This window comes from Triplophysa dalaica, chromosome 2, assembly GCF_015846415.1.
Source record: "Triplophysa dalaica isolate WHDGS20190420 chromosome 2, ASM1584641v1, whole genome shotgun sequence".
Lineage (NCBI taxonomy): Eukaryota > Metazoa > Chordata > Actinopteri > Cypriniformes > Nemacheilidae > Triplophysa > Triplophysa dalaica.
This window is the reverse complement of record NC_079543.1, coordinates 2,840,653-2,853,547: the sequence shown is the minus strand read 5'-3', so window position 1 is coordinate 2,853,547 and position 12,895 is coordinate 2,840,653. Positions and strand designations below refer to the sequence as shown.

At 36.4% G+C, this 12,895-nt stretch overlaps 1 protein-coding gene across 1 annotated transcript; it reads right to left on the bottom strand.

Annotated features, from left to right (window-relative positions):
• Positions 1-5,793: 5,793 nt before the first annotated feature.
• Positions 5,794-12,240, bottom strand: LOC130435349 (complement C3-like). The gene is made up of 8 exons (XM_056765924.1): positions 12,193-12,240; positions 9,467-9,520; positions 9,196-9,358; positions 7,590-7,779; positions 7,220-7,300; positions 7,012-7,095; positions 6,786-6,921; positions 5,794-6,672 (listed from the first exon to the last, which is right to left on the bottom strand). The coding sequence occupies exons 5-8, from the start codon at positions 7,227-7,229 to the stop codon at positions 6,531-6,533; spliced, it is 372 nt and encodes a 123-aa protein (XP_056621902.1). The 5' UTR covers positions 7,230-7,300; positions 7,590-7,779; positions 9,196-9,358; positions 9,467-9,520; positions 12,193-12,240; the 3' UTR covers positions 5,794-6,530.
• Between the last annotated feature and the right edge of the window lie 655 nt (positions 12,241-12,895).

Here is a 12,895-nt window from a genome sequence, read left to right as displayed (position 1 = left end):
AAATTTTTATTTTAGGATTGCTTTTACTTGATTATATTATTTCTTTTTGTTGTTGTGGTGTTGTTTTACCTGATGTGATATCTACTGTGGAACGCTTTGAAAAGGAAATTTTAATTGCACTATACAAAATACATGTATTATTATTATACATTTTTTATTATTATTATTATTATTATTATTGTCTAATTGAATCAGAAGTTAGACTTTTTTATATTTTGCTGTAAATTAATAAATGTTAGATGCAGTGCCACTGCTTTAATCACACAAAGTTCAAACACTAATAAAATATCACTCTCAAGAGCAACTTGTAACCTCACATAAGATGCTATATCCATCAGCTGGTTCTAGCCCATAGGATTTCAGTTCTAATAGCATCATCAAACAAATTTCAGATCCATTAAAGCAGACCATGAAAACTTGACATTTAAATAAAGAAGTCAAAAAACTAACTAAAACAGCCAGTAATCACAATAATGGTGGCTGACAACAAAACATTGACAAATCAGTTTTCAGCATTGATTCAATTGTTTCCATCTGCTCTCTTGCTATCAGGTAAGCTACATGCAGGTGTGTTTGATTTGTTTTATAGGGTTGAAGCGAAACTCTGGAGGACACCTGCCTCCAGGGCTAAGTTTGGCCAACCCTGAGCAAAATACTCAAGTACTTTTCACCTCTGGTGCATTGATCGAAGTTTTGAGGTGCAGTATAATTATTAATCTTTCCATTAAATGAAAATGTGAGGGTTAAAGTATCAATTGTATGTAAAATGTATACAAACTACAAAAGTACAAGAACAAGCATTTGCTGTCAGGTTTTTAATATAAAGTGTGCTTTTCATTACTTTATTATGAATTGAATTTAAGGAATGAAATAAAAGATAAATAAAAACAGAGTCAGAAATGTGCAGAGATCCACCATAGGCTATGCTTGCGAACTATGCAAGCGCACACATACACCAAAACCTGCTCATTCAGGTGGAGCTGAAACTTTGTATTTCTTACCTGGGGCTGTAACGATTATGAATTTTGGAAATACATTTGAAAAAAATTGGGTTGTCATGTATTTAAGGTTTAGGCTTTGACTTGTCAGTAATACAACCAAACAAATACTTGTAAATTAAGGAAATTGATTTGAAGCCACCATTAAAATACTGTCATAGAAATGCTTTTTGTCTGTTTATTCTCACTTGCAAGACTACAATAAAATTGTACTTCTATGATAATACCATTTTGGTAGACTTCTTTTCACACTGACATTCGTTTTAATAATATAAAATTGTACTGCAGGTTAATTTTATGGTATATGCTTTAGTTTCAATATGGTGATTGTGTTGGTATATTTTACAAGTATTGCCATGCTTTCGTTTCAATCAGAGGTGGACAATCCTGGGCCATAAAGTAAAAGTCCTGCCATATTTTTGTTTCACCCATGAACTCAGCAGCTGATTTCACCAGCGGAGGAACCAAAACATTCCTTTCAAGTCACAAGCAAGTCTCAAGTCAAATCTCAAGTCCTCAAAGAGTTAAAGTTAATGAGATGATTAAGTGAGTAATTAAATGATAATTGAGTGATGAACACCTGCTGTTAACAATCAACATCACTGAAGAAAAGAGAAACACAAGAACTACAACTGACTTCAGCCACAGCCTTGAATGACATCAGCTGAAAAAAAAACATTTCCACCATAATTGTGATCAGTGTTTGCTTTAGTTGAGCTCTTGAGCCTTTCAGGAAGTGGATCTGTTTCTGTCTCTCCTCTACACCTATAGCTGGTATGTCTTGAGCACACTGGAGGTCTCATAGACTCCCCACATATGATTATTAAGCACTTTAGGTGTACAGGAATACACAATTGAGCGCTATATAAGTGTCTTATTCATTCAAGGATAATTGCTTAAATAATTACAATATTTTTTTTAAAGCAGAAATTTTATTCAATGCTAAATCAAATATTGAATAGTTTGTGTTTCTTGTTTAAATCTCTCTAGGTTTATGATCTGCATTTGGATATAAAAACCTCCTTTTACACATGAACATTTATCATATGAACCTCAATAGTGGTGACAATTATTAGTCATACTGCATTGCATGATGGGAGTTTTTCAAGCATTGCAGCTTGAAGTATTTTGCTGAGCGTCACCATTGTTGAGCTTCATATGTTGGTTCCAGGGATGGGCATGTATTTCAAATACAAAATACTTAACCCTTAACATGCAGAGGGCCGATCGGCGGGTTATCACTTAATATTTGTATTAATTCAGTCGAAACTTACCATCATGATGATCAGTGTTTCCTTGAGTTAGGCTCTTGACTCTTGATGTTAACATGTCAAGTATATTTAACCATTCTGTAACTCTATGGTGTCATCTCATTTAATTTACATTTAACATCAGAATCATTTGCTTATCTTGAAAGGACATAGAGTGGAATTATTTTGATGTAGAGAAATAGTTTCATGCAAATTTAAAATTATGCCAGTGAAAATTGGAATCACACAGACATGAAGAATCAATGTATGAATCTCAACAATGGTGAAAAACAACAACCTAAAACGTAATGTTACAATGCATTCTGGGAGTCATAAATGAGTTTTGAACTAGGATGTTACCCAGCATGCATTGAAGCATGAAGTTTTGTTGTTATTGTTTGTCACCATTGTTTAGATTCATACACTCATTCATCAAGTCAGTTTGAGTCGGAACGCTCCTGGAGCTTTAGATTGTATTTGCATTTTAAAAATAATTCCACTATATATGTTCTTTACATAGCAGACAACTGTAATATCATTTACAAATTGAATGAAATGTGGACTACTTCACCACCCAACAGCATTGGGTTAGATTGTTATTTGCATTGGCAAAGCAAATATACATCAAAAGCATCCAGTTACAGAATTGGCAATAGAACTCCTACATTAAAACGTCTAAAGTAAAGAGACTAACTCAAGGAAACAATGATCACCATGATGGTGAGTTTAAACTAAATTAAACAAATATGAATTGTTAACCCGATCATGGGGCCCGTACATGTTAAGGGTTAAGTATTTTGTATTTGAAATACATGCCCATCCCTGGTTGGTATTTGATGTATGACTTGAAGATTTTAAGTTAGCAATTGTTTTGCTGCTTTAAAAGTTTCTCACTGATAATGTTAGATAAACGTTAATGTTTTTAAACACTGAGTGTACAGGATTCATTATGTTATACATAAACATGATCAAAAAGAAATATCTTGCCTGTGAACTTTTCAATGCTTGATCAACACATCATAATAAACAGTGAAGAGTTAAACACTTCACAGAACTGATCTCTCTGCTCTACAAAAGTGCATGAATTGATACAGTGCAAAATCTAACAATAGAGTCAAGGGTCAAGAGTCCAACTAAAGCAAACACTGATCTCCATGATGGTGACATCATATAACCAATAAAACATCAACATCTCAATAACAGCAGGTGTTCATCACTAATGCTCAATTATCATTTAATTACTCACTTAATCATCTCATTAACTTTAACTCTTTGAGGACTTGAGATTTGTTTTGAGACTTGCTTGTGACTTGAAAGAAATGTTTTGGTTCCTCCGCTGGTGAAATCAGCTGCTGAGTTCATGGGTGAAACAAAAATATGGCAGAACTTTTACTTTATGGCATCAGGATTGTCCACCTCTGGTTTCAATATATACTCTAAAATAAGCAGTATAGCTCCCCCTAGTGTCTTAATTGGCTATATACAATAATTGCGATGATCTCAAAACATCGGGATGAGGTCAAATTATTGATTATATAATAATCGTGACAGCCCTATTCTTACATTTTTCTCATCTTACCTTTTTAACAGACTCAACTGTCACCTAACACACATTATGTTCAGAGTTCCCTTTATTCAACAAAACAACCCATAAGCATGGAGATACACAGCAAAGTCCCTGGTGTCAAACGAACACCCTGGTGTATAAATGAGTCCATATATGGGCAGAGGTGGGACCAAGTCATTGTTTTCAAGTAATATGTAAGTCTCAAGTCTTTGCATTCAAGTCTCAAGTCATCTCAAGTCCCAATCAAGTCTCAAGTCAAGAGAGGAGAGTTTAAGTCAAGTTGCAAGTCTTAAATGTTAATGGAATTGAATCAATATCACTTTTCTAATCACAACATCACCATTATAGTGATCAGTATTTGATTTAGTTGGACTCCTGATCATTGACTTCTATTAAGTTATTTTTTCTGTGGTGTCAAAATAGTGTTTTAGAAAGTATACTTTTGTGCTAAAATTATCATATACGAAAGCAAATTAGCTGTATTTAAAATTATCACATTTATTGTACTAATATTGAGGACAGAAGAGTACTCCGACTTATAACTAAACAGGAAGTTAGATAAAATAAAATTCTAATATTTTGACACACCTAGATATCAACACTTATCATACAATCCTCAACAATGGTGACGATCAAACCAGAAGCTTAAAGAGTAGTTCAATTCAAGATAGGTTCCTATAGTAGGGATAAAACTTACAATGGTTAGTCAACCGGGACCCATTTTGTGGTGAACTACACCTTTATTTCTGATATACGATGTACTCTTCATGAGGGTCAATTCTCTGCTACTTAAGAATGAACTTACAGTATATTTACATTTACATTTAGGCATTTGTCAGACGCAATGCTCTTACCACTTAGCTACAGGAAAGCTGTAGTATAAAGTATATTAATGGCACTGTGAATATTTCAGAATACAATAATAACATGTAGACTGTTAACAGCTGAACTGCTCAGACACATGAAGAATCAGTATATGAATCTCAACAAAGAAAATTTAATGCTGCACTGAAGGCTGGGTAAAATCACAGTACAAGACTCATTCATGATTCCCGGCATTCATTGCACTTGATCTGTCTGTCTGAATTAGCTTGAGTGTCACCATTTTTGAGGATTATATGATGAGTGTTGACGTCTAGGTGTGTCGAAATATTTGCTTTAACAAGTTAGAGTAGTCAATCATCATCAATCTCTCAATATTATTTCAACATCCAGTGACAATAAATATAATTACAACCAATTTTCTTTTGTGCATGACAGTTTCAGGACAAAGTGTTCATTCTAATTGATTCAAAGATCAGGAGCCCAACTAAAGCAAACACTGGTCACAATAATGGTGATTTTGTGGGTAGAAAAGTGATATTGATTCAATTGTATTAACATTTATGACTTGCAACTTGACTTGGACTCGCCTCTCTTGACTTGGGACTTGAATGCAAAGACTTGAGACTTACATGTGACTTGAAAACAATGACTTGGTTCCACCACTGCTGCACTGTGTTCACCTAAATACCCACTAAAACAGTATTTTAAAGCACAACTTGTGTATCTTTTATATTACAAACAAATAAAAAAAATGTACAGTTTATAAAGGCAGAGTAATGTCTTGTGCCAATGAAGCATGAGCACATCTGATGCGGTTTTACCCTGACAAAACTATCAAGACCCACCAGAGTGTATGTAGGCAAACAATACTCAAAATAAATGTTTAGCAACAGCTAGTACCAAACATTAGAAGTGATAATATGCGGATTCATATATCAGCATTAACTGTAAAAAGAGACGGGTATCATTATGAAGCCGACTGGTATTATTCTCTGGCTTGGTTTAGGTAACAACTACGTCACCCTGGGAATTGCACCCAAGGAATTCAATAAATAATTGAACACAGGTTCGGTAGTGCAAGGAGCAGACATGCAAGTGTAATTGCGTTCAACAAGGGGCACGTTTATTTAAACAAGAAGAGAGAATGTAATCCTAAATTGTCAGAAGCAAAGGAACACAAAGTTTATTTATAACAATCATTTTTAAAAATGCACAAATTTAAAAAGGGACATCTTCAAAACATGCATGCGGGTCATTCAAATCACACAAAATGTGGAAAGATAAATTGGACCATACACAAAAGGCTAAAGCTTACCACAGGGGTGGCAAAGTAGTTAAAAAGAATCTCACAACCTGGTGCTCCAAACTCACAACTGTGTGCTTCACCCACGTGACTAGCCTCCCCCTCAGCACACTCAGCCTTTGTCACAGCAGACCTTCATCCTCCGCTGCAAATGAATTGTTATATATATAGTGTGTACTGAAAAGCATTACAAATTTTTCTCAAAATTATGACTAATGTAGTTGTTGCTATTTAAAGAGTCTCCATTAATATCATCTACTTACTACGACTACATCAGCAACTGTTGCAAATAAAGCAGATACAATGCAAAGTGAGTTTTCTGAAAACCAAATAAAGGTAGATTTTTTAAGGATCATACAGAGAAGGAACAAAAAGAGGTTTCAATTCGATTCAATTTCGATTAACTTTTCGATTCAATATTGATAAGTCAGCAGTACTTCATTTAAAATTAAAGTTTTGCAGAACATTGGTGGCACCATTCCACGCGATATGTGGGCAGATCAGTCAAAAATGGGAGTAAGGTGTTGGCCAGATTTGGGCCGCAAAAATTTGCTATCTGAGTGAAATTTTTCATTTTATGCGATTAATCATGTAGAGCATCCCTCTTTCAAGAGCTTCTTTTCGAGTGTAGAGAGGCCGGTATATCTCTCCCTGTGTTCTGGAGTTTGGCTCTGCTCTCTTGTGGGCCAGAACTCGATCCACGTCTGCTCACCCAACATGTACTGCAGTCTAAAAACAACAAGCGTAACACAAAGCCCAACACACAGTGACGTGGTGAGACTGCCAAGCACAATAATCATTTTCATTTAAACCTACAAAGATCATGAAATGCCTAAACCTACCTCGCGTCGAGGTTCGGCAGGTCAGTGGATTTGCCCATGATGAGATACGTCTTGTCTTTTTCGATTCCCAAAGCAGTTCTGCAATTGGGATGAGTCAGAAACACCCTCATCCTTCCCTCCACAGCATCATCTGTGCCTGCAGAACAGTACAGTGGAAACAAATCCCTTTACAGAAATCAACCAAATTTCAAATCGTGCAGTATGCTCAGCAAAGGCACGGACAAACCTTCCTTTAGGACCTGCTCCCCCATGATATTATAGATGTCAGAGTGTCTTGTCAACTTCATGTCCATCACTTTGACTTTATAAACTGAAACATACAGCATTATCAACACCAGAGCTGTAAAATGTATTTAACAAGTTCAGGTGAAAGGTTTTCTTGCATCTACACATCAGCTTAAAATTAATACAAACACACAATTGAATTTGTTTACCATAATCCATGCCGGCTTCACAAGCCTTATCAAAACGGACTTCGTCGCTGACTTTACTTTTGTTCTGGAATCTTTAGTTTTCTGCGTCAAGATGTGCAATATTAAGCGGGAATTAAAAACAGTTCATTGAAACTTCAGTAGATTTACATTTACATTTGCTCAATTAGCAGGGGCATTTATCGAATGCGACTTACAAAGAGTTAGGGAACAATAAGCGATATGTCATACAGGAGCCATAATACATTAGGTACCAATACAAAGTTACTGGTTTCAACAAAAGCTAGACCACTATCTTTATTTTTTTATTTGTCTGTCAGGTAAAAGAGTTAAATGTCTTGAAAAGCTGTCGAGTGTTAGGTGCATTGCTCACCTTGGTGGTATAGAAAGACATTTTAGCTGTGGCAACACTAGCAGAGAAAGAGGAGAGTAGTGACTGGTAGTCCCCTAGGTCAGCAGTATTCTTGGTCTTGCGCCATTTCCTTTCAGCAGCCCTGAGTGCACTCCGTTGTTCACAGATGATGTCAGACAGCCAGGGGCAGGAGGGGATGGCACGAGCTAGTCTGGAGGACAGAGGACAAAGGTTATCTAGACAGGATGTAAGTGTTGAGCATAAGGTGTCGGTGGCAGTGTCAGCATCAAGAGATGCAAAGTTGGAGGGAAGAGAGGATGTCACTTTAGCAGAGAGGGTGCTAGGGGAAAGAGAGCGAAGGTTCCGTCTAAAGTGAACGGGTGGTGGTGTTGGTGTAGTGCATGTAGGTAGGAGCATGTTGAAAGCGATGAAGAAGTGGTCCGAGATGTGAAGAGGTGTGACTTGAATGTTATCTGTGGTGCAGTTACGGATGTAGATGAGATCCAGCTGGTTTCCTGATCTGTGAGTACAAGCTGTGACGAGGCGCGTGAGGTCGAACGAGGCTGTGGAAGTCAGAAGCATTGGGTTTCTCCAGGTGGATGTTGAGAGCAGCACATCTAACTCTTCAATGAAGTTGTGAAGAGGACCTGGGGGGCGGTAAACTACAACAACGCTGAGCTGAGTGGGAAAGTGATATTAACAGCATGGTATTCAAATGAATTGTTGTTGCATAGGGATGATAGTGTGGAATATTTCCAGTCAATGTTAACAAGCAAACCCTGTGCCTCCTCCTCTTCCGGTTTGGCGGGGAGAGTGAGAGAAAGATTAGTTTGTAGAGAGAGCAGCGGGTGTGGCGGAGTCTTCAGGATGAATCCATGTCTCAGTAACACAAAGAATGTGAATTTTAGACTGGCTGGCAAACGCATGGATGAAGTCAGTGTTGTTCACAGCTGACTTGCAGTTCAAGAGACCCATAGAGAGAGACAGAGGTGTGAAAGGGGAGATGTGAATGGGACGCGCGTGAGAGTGAGCGCGAGTTGAGTTGGGTCTTGGGTGAGAACGCTGCCTACGGTGGAGTACAGGAATAAAATCGAAATACATGTTATAGACAATTAAATGAAAGCAAAATATATAAATGTTAAATATACTGATGTGCCTTGCCGGTGTCTTTGCTCGATGGACTTGCACAGGTAGAGTCGCAGGTCTTTACACGAGGAGGCTTAAAACGGGGGCTGACGCTACCGTGCAGAGTGCAGGGGCACTGCTTAAGTATGTGATGAGATTAGCGGAAACAGAATACAGCTGGAACACGCCTTCTCTATTACCAAAACAAAGTCTGAACGACTTGAATGGGCCACGGATCAAACAGCGATCAACTAGCTCGGTGCTTTTAAATGCAGACTTATAATGTCAAGCCATAACGAGCAGCTAGCGACAACTTCACTTCAGTACCGACGCAACAAAAACGCTAACAACATAGCAATCAGTCAATGATTAATTAAATAAACAAGCTCAAACTATCAGTCAATGAATGATAAATAAACAAGCTCAAATAATCTTAACTAGCAACAGGCAATAGTCCAGTTCAACAGTTAAAACTAGGTAACAGGGTAAATGGCAGACTCACGCAATACAGCAGACTTGTGATGATTTATTCGCTTCTCCTGAAGTGATTCTGAAGTGTTTCTGAGTGACTGTACCTTCAGCACACTGACACACATCTCCATGACATAATCTGCTCAGAGCGCCGTCCTCTTTATCAGGGTGATAGAACTCTGTGCAGCGTGTGTCTAAGAAAACAAAAAGGTTAACTCTAGAGAACACTGAGAGTGTGTTAATATCTCACCTGGTGAATAATATTCATAGACGGTGACTGCAGCCGGTTGAAGCAAACCCACTTTAGTGACCTTGTGTATTCTGTAGGTGATTCTATCTGTTTCAGCATGAGAGACCTATCAAGGCAGATGATGGTGTCATTCAGAAACAACACTTTATTACATTTTATTACATTAATTACGACAGCCATTTTCAAATTCAACATGGTATTTTGGTATCATGGTATGAAAACCAAAGAGCTCAACTAAAGTGAACAATGATCACAATGGTGACATCAAATTAATCTTGTGTTCATTGTCACGAAGGGCTTTTGTAGATGTTTGTTATATGATCAATAAAAGCAATTGATGTGATCTCCTGTTTCTGACCATCTGTAGGTCAATACAAGCTTCTCTGAATAAGTCATATTTAGTGTTTAATTATTCAATATTTATCATTCATAATAAGCAGATGAACTGTTGTCGGTTATATAAACTAATATTACTCCATTTTTATAAGAAATTATTATTGAGAAATATTAGGTAGACTTTATCTAATTTCTTTTAGTGTGTCATGACTCATATCTGATAAATTTAGGTACTCTTTACTTAAAAACATAGAATAAAATCTTGTGGCAAATGAACCAGACTCAAAATATGAGTGTAGCATTGTGGCTTTTAAGCAAAGAGACAAACTACGCAAATCACTGCATGTGTTGCCGTGTCAAACAAATATGGAAACCAAATGATTTATGACACACAATTATTAATAATCACGGTTATTATTCATTGACAAAATGTGAAATGTTCTCACATTCGTAAGTCACCGTGGATAAAAGCATACACTGTAAAAAATGTCTGTGAAATTAACAGTAAAATTCTGTAGTTTTTACAGAGAAAACTGTTGTCAAAAAACGTCCATAAAAATACGGATAACACTGTCAAATTCTCTGGGAAATGAACAGTGAAATTCCAAAGTTCTCACAAGGAGTTTTTTTCAACTCCACAAACACTTTTATCACCTTCACTTACAGACACCACTGTCACTTTATTTATGTTGCACGTCTACAAAAGTTCTAATTGAAAATGAACACAAGTTTACATGTTTTGGTAAACATGATCTTAAAGGTTTTGTTGAGTCACCATTATGGTGATGAGTGTTTGCTTTAGTTGTGGTCTTGACCCTTTGCTTTCCATGTGAAGAAGACTTTCCCAGTATTGACATCTATGAGTAGAAACACACTGACTCAGGTGGGTGGAGAGATCAGATAAAGTTAACGCAATAGTCACATGTGTTAGTAAGTACATGTTCAAGAGTGTAGGTAATGCTTTAAAGTTACTTGTTGCTCTCATTTATGATATTGAATGAAATTAATTAATATACTGAATGTATTTAACAGCACATCTAACACATGATAAATGTTCTAGCAGATATCTAGAATATAACAGTTTGTCTCAACAATGGTGACATCAGAAAAAACCTCTAAAGATAAACGCAATGCATTCTGGGTATCATCAAAGCACAAAACTCATCAATGACTCCCAGCATGCATTGCGTCTGTAAGCTTTTCATTTGTTAGTCACCACTGTTGAGATTCATACACTGATTCTTGATCTATGAGTCAAAGACGAAATGCAAGCTTTTTAACAGTTCAAAAACTTTTTATATTGACAATTGCAGGAATTGTGAATTTTAAAAGCAGATTCATTGAGGCATTTGTAACTAAAAATACAATAAGTAATTAAAAAGCATCCCAGATAAAGATTTAGTAGATATCTAATCACACTTTCATTTGATGTGATTTGCTATGGAACTATGTTTTATATACAACAATGTCATAGCAGCACAAAGATAACTGTAAACTTATTTATGACGGCTGAAAGAGCGCAACTAAAGCAAACCCTGATCACAAAAACAATGACTTTAAATAAACCAATAAAGCATGAAGTCATGACTGTTATACTGCAGTCCCTGTGAAGCAGAAGTGATGATCGTCTTCAGTATTCTGACTTATTTACAAGATGAATAGTGGGTGTGGCTCATGTTTTCTACTGTGAATTGATTGGATGAATAAAAACAGGATGTTCCTGTAATTTTACGGTAGTTTGCTGGTAACCACAGCTGCCGGTATTTTTCCGTAAAAACTACGAAATTTGTATTTTCTCTTTTCTTTTCTGATATTAAATGTTTTGTGGGTCACCACTATGCTGAAGAGTGGAGTCTGTGTTCAACTCACGGTCAGGCAAAGCTATTCTGATGTCATGCTGCATGTTGCTTTGTTTAAAAGTGACTTCAATAATGAATTACAAAAAATAATTAAGTAAATGTAATGTTATAACTTTTATGCATTTGGACCAAGTTTTCATTTTCTATAAAGAAATGTTGTTAATATAAAAGACTCAAATGTATTAAGTTCATTCACAGTTTGAAGTTTGTGCCCTGAAGTTTTAAACTGCAAAGTTGTTTACATTCTTTTCCTGTATTTTTTACGGAATTTTTCTGGTAACCACAGCTGCCGGTATTTTTCCGTAAAAATTACGGAACATTTTTTACAGTGTATGCTATGCGAATAAATGTAAACTGTACTCATATCACAATTTTTGTCAATGCTCACACATCACTAGACTTATTTTTACAAAATATGATGTTGTTACATTTATAGCAGTAACACATGTAACATTCAATGATAATATAAAAGTATATAAATAACAATTAAGCAGATGGGGCTTTTACTCTTTAAAATGAAATTCAATCATCATGTGTGAGTTGTTGTGGAGTGTTTGTGTGTGTGTGTGTGTAGTATACTCACAGGGGGTCACAGAGAGTTTGAAGGGCTGAGAAGACCAAAACAGCAGCCACACAGAGCACACATGCATTATGTCTGTCTGTCCTTCAGCGTCTCTGATCTACCACATGCTCATTCACAATATATCCCTCATCCTCTCTCACTCGCATCACTGCTGTCATTATTGGGCAACATGGGCGGGGGTCTGACCTGTGATTCAGCACTGAGATCGGTAGACTTGTGAAAGCGTATGTTACAGCACCACTCACCCATTACAATGTTATCATCCATAATTGCTTAGACTAGTTGAAATAATGGAAGTGTTGCTCATTTCATGTTTATTAAACCTCAGCGTTCTCAGTGCTGTATATACAGTGACCTTACAGCACAGTGTTATCAATTCCATCCTGACCATTGCATTTACTTATTAAAAGAATTTAGCTGTTGGGTGTAAAAATGTGTTATCTGCAATGCAAACTCACCGTCAACCTGAAATCTAAAACCACAATTGCTCAAGAGTTTCTGTTATGTAAAGCACTTATCTGTATCTACTGTATGTGTTGCATATCTGTGAACAGTTGGAAGTGGATGATTTGCAGAAATAACCCATCTTTTTTTTATGTACAAAGTTAAATGTTTTGCCTGTTATTGTGTTCAGGGTCATGACATCTTTGACAAATTCATGTAAAAATATCAATAAACAATGTGTTATTAACAAAGATTGGAG

What these genes read in the sequence shown, in the direction of transcription:
- LOC130435349 (XM_056765924.1), bottom strand. An exon ending in GGAGCAGGTCCTAAAGGAAG is followed by an intron (nt 6,922 to 7,011) that starts GTTTGTCCGTGC and finishes ACTGTTCTGCAG; the next exon opens with GCACAGATGATGCTGTGGAG. An exon ending in CTGCCGAACCTCGACGCGAG is followed by an intron (nt 6,673 to 6,785) that starts GTAGGTTTAGGC and finishes TGTTGTTTTTAG; the next exon opens with ACTGCAGTACATGTTGGGTG.